This window comes from Perkinsus marinus, assembly GCF_000006405.1.
Source record: "Perkinsus marinus ATCC 50983 genomic scaffold scf_1104296931330, whole genome shotgun sequence".
In the NCBI taxonomy this organism is placed as follows: Eukaryota; Perkinsozoa; order Perkinsida; family Perkinsidae; genus Perkinsus; species Perkinsus marinus.
The window spans coordinates 91,384-92,301 of NW_003215793.1; the positions used below are offsets into that span (position 1 = coordinate 91,384).

General features: G+C 38.0%; 1 protein-coding gene across 1 annotated transcript in view; it reads left to right on the forward strand.

Annotated features, from left to right (window-relative positions):
- Positions 1-918, forward strand: part of Pmar_PMAR004380 (hypothetical protein) — a gene marked incomplete at both ends in the record, with an annotated part of 8,673 nt that overhangs the window by 6,151 nt on the left and 1,604 nt on the right. Inside the window, 2 exons of the mRNA XM_002786673.1 lie at positions 44-102; positions 154-240. Of these exons, the coding sequence (XP_002786719.1) occupies positions 44-102; positions 154-240 (146 nt within the window). The remainder of the gene's footprint in view (positions 1-43; positions 103-153; positions 241-918) is intronic.

The following is a 918-nucleotide window of genomic DNA, read 5'->3' on the forward strand; positions in this document are numbered from 1 at the left end:
ATTGGTTGTTTTCTTGAAATTTTACGACGTCGTTTGACTTCAGTTCGCTCAAGAATTTGACAGTGCAGATGAGAACTTACCGCAACAGCAACAAAATGCAAGGTGAAGTTTTCTGTTATGAAGTTGACAGTATAGTTTCGGTTCGGTTTTCAGCCCAGCTAATGATGGTGAAGATCCTCCTAATTCGCAGCCTCTCGCAAAAGGGGGAGATGGGAATATAAGCCTTGAGTACGGTGAGAGGTGAGTCGTTTCCGGTGGGGAGGAAATACGCATATGTGGAATATCATCAACTCAACACGGATGGTATCCGTATTATGTAGGAGGATAGGAAGAGAATAGTTTTGGGTGTATTAGTAGAGAAATTACAGCTTAGCTTAGTAGTGGAACAGCTGAATAATGGGAGAGCGCAAATGGGACAGCCAATTGTGTTGAATACTGCATATGGTCGACTACATGTGTTGGTGACAATATGAGAATTTTGAGGAAATTTTTGAGGAATTATTGTTGGTTTCTACACGAATTTGCGTGAGAATTTCTATCTAGAGAGAAAAGCGAACATATATTTCAACACTGGGTGGTTCGGGGAGTATTTGATTATTGTAATAGATGATTTCTGTTGTCCTCAACTTTGTTGTTATGTGTCAATTTGATATGATGCAAATGTGTGTTATTTTCCGAGATTAATAAGAATCGATCTGAAACTATATCGCATAAACAACGTAAACATTGCTATGAACATGTGATGTGATGAAAGTAACCTTTCGAGACTATGATAGCGTCAAGTTGTTCACTATCATTAATCCCGGAATAGAAAACACACATTATCTCAACATGAGTTTGTTTCACGATTTTTTCTAGAGATGGAATTATTTTTCAAAAAAAAGTCGTACATCTCTGGAGAGGTCTACGAATTTGTGA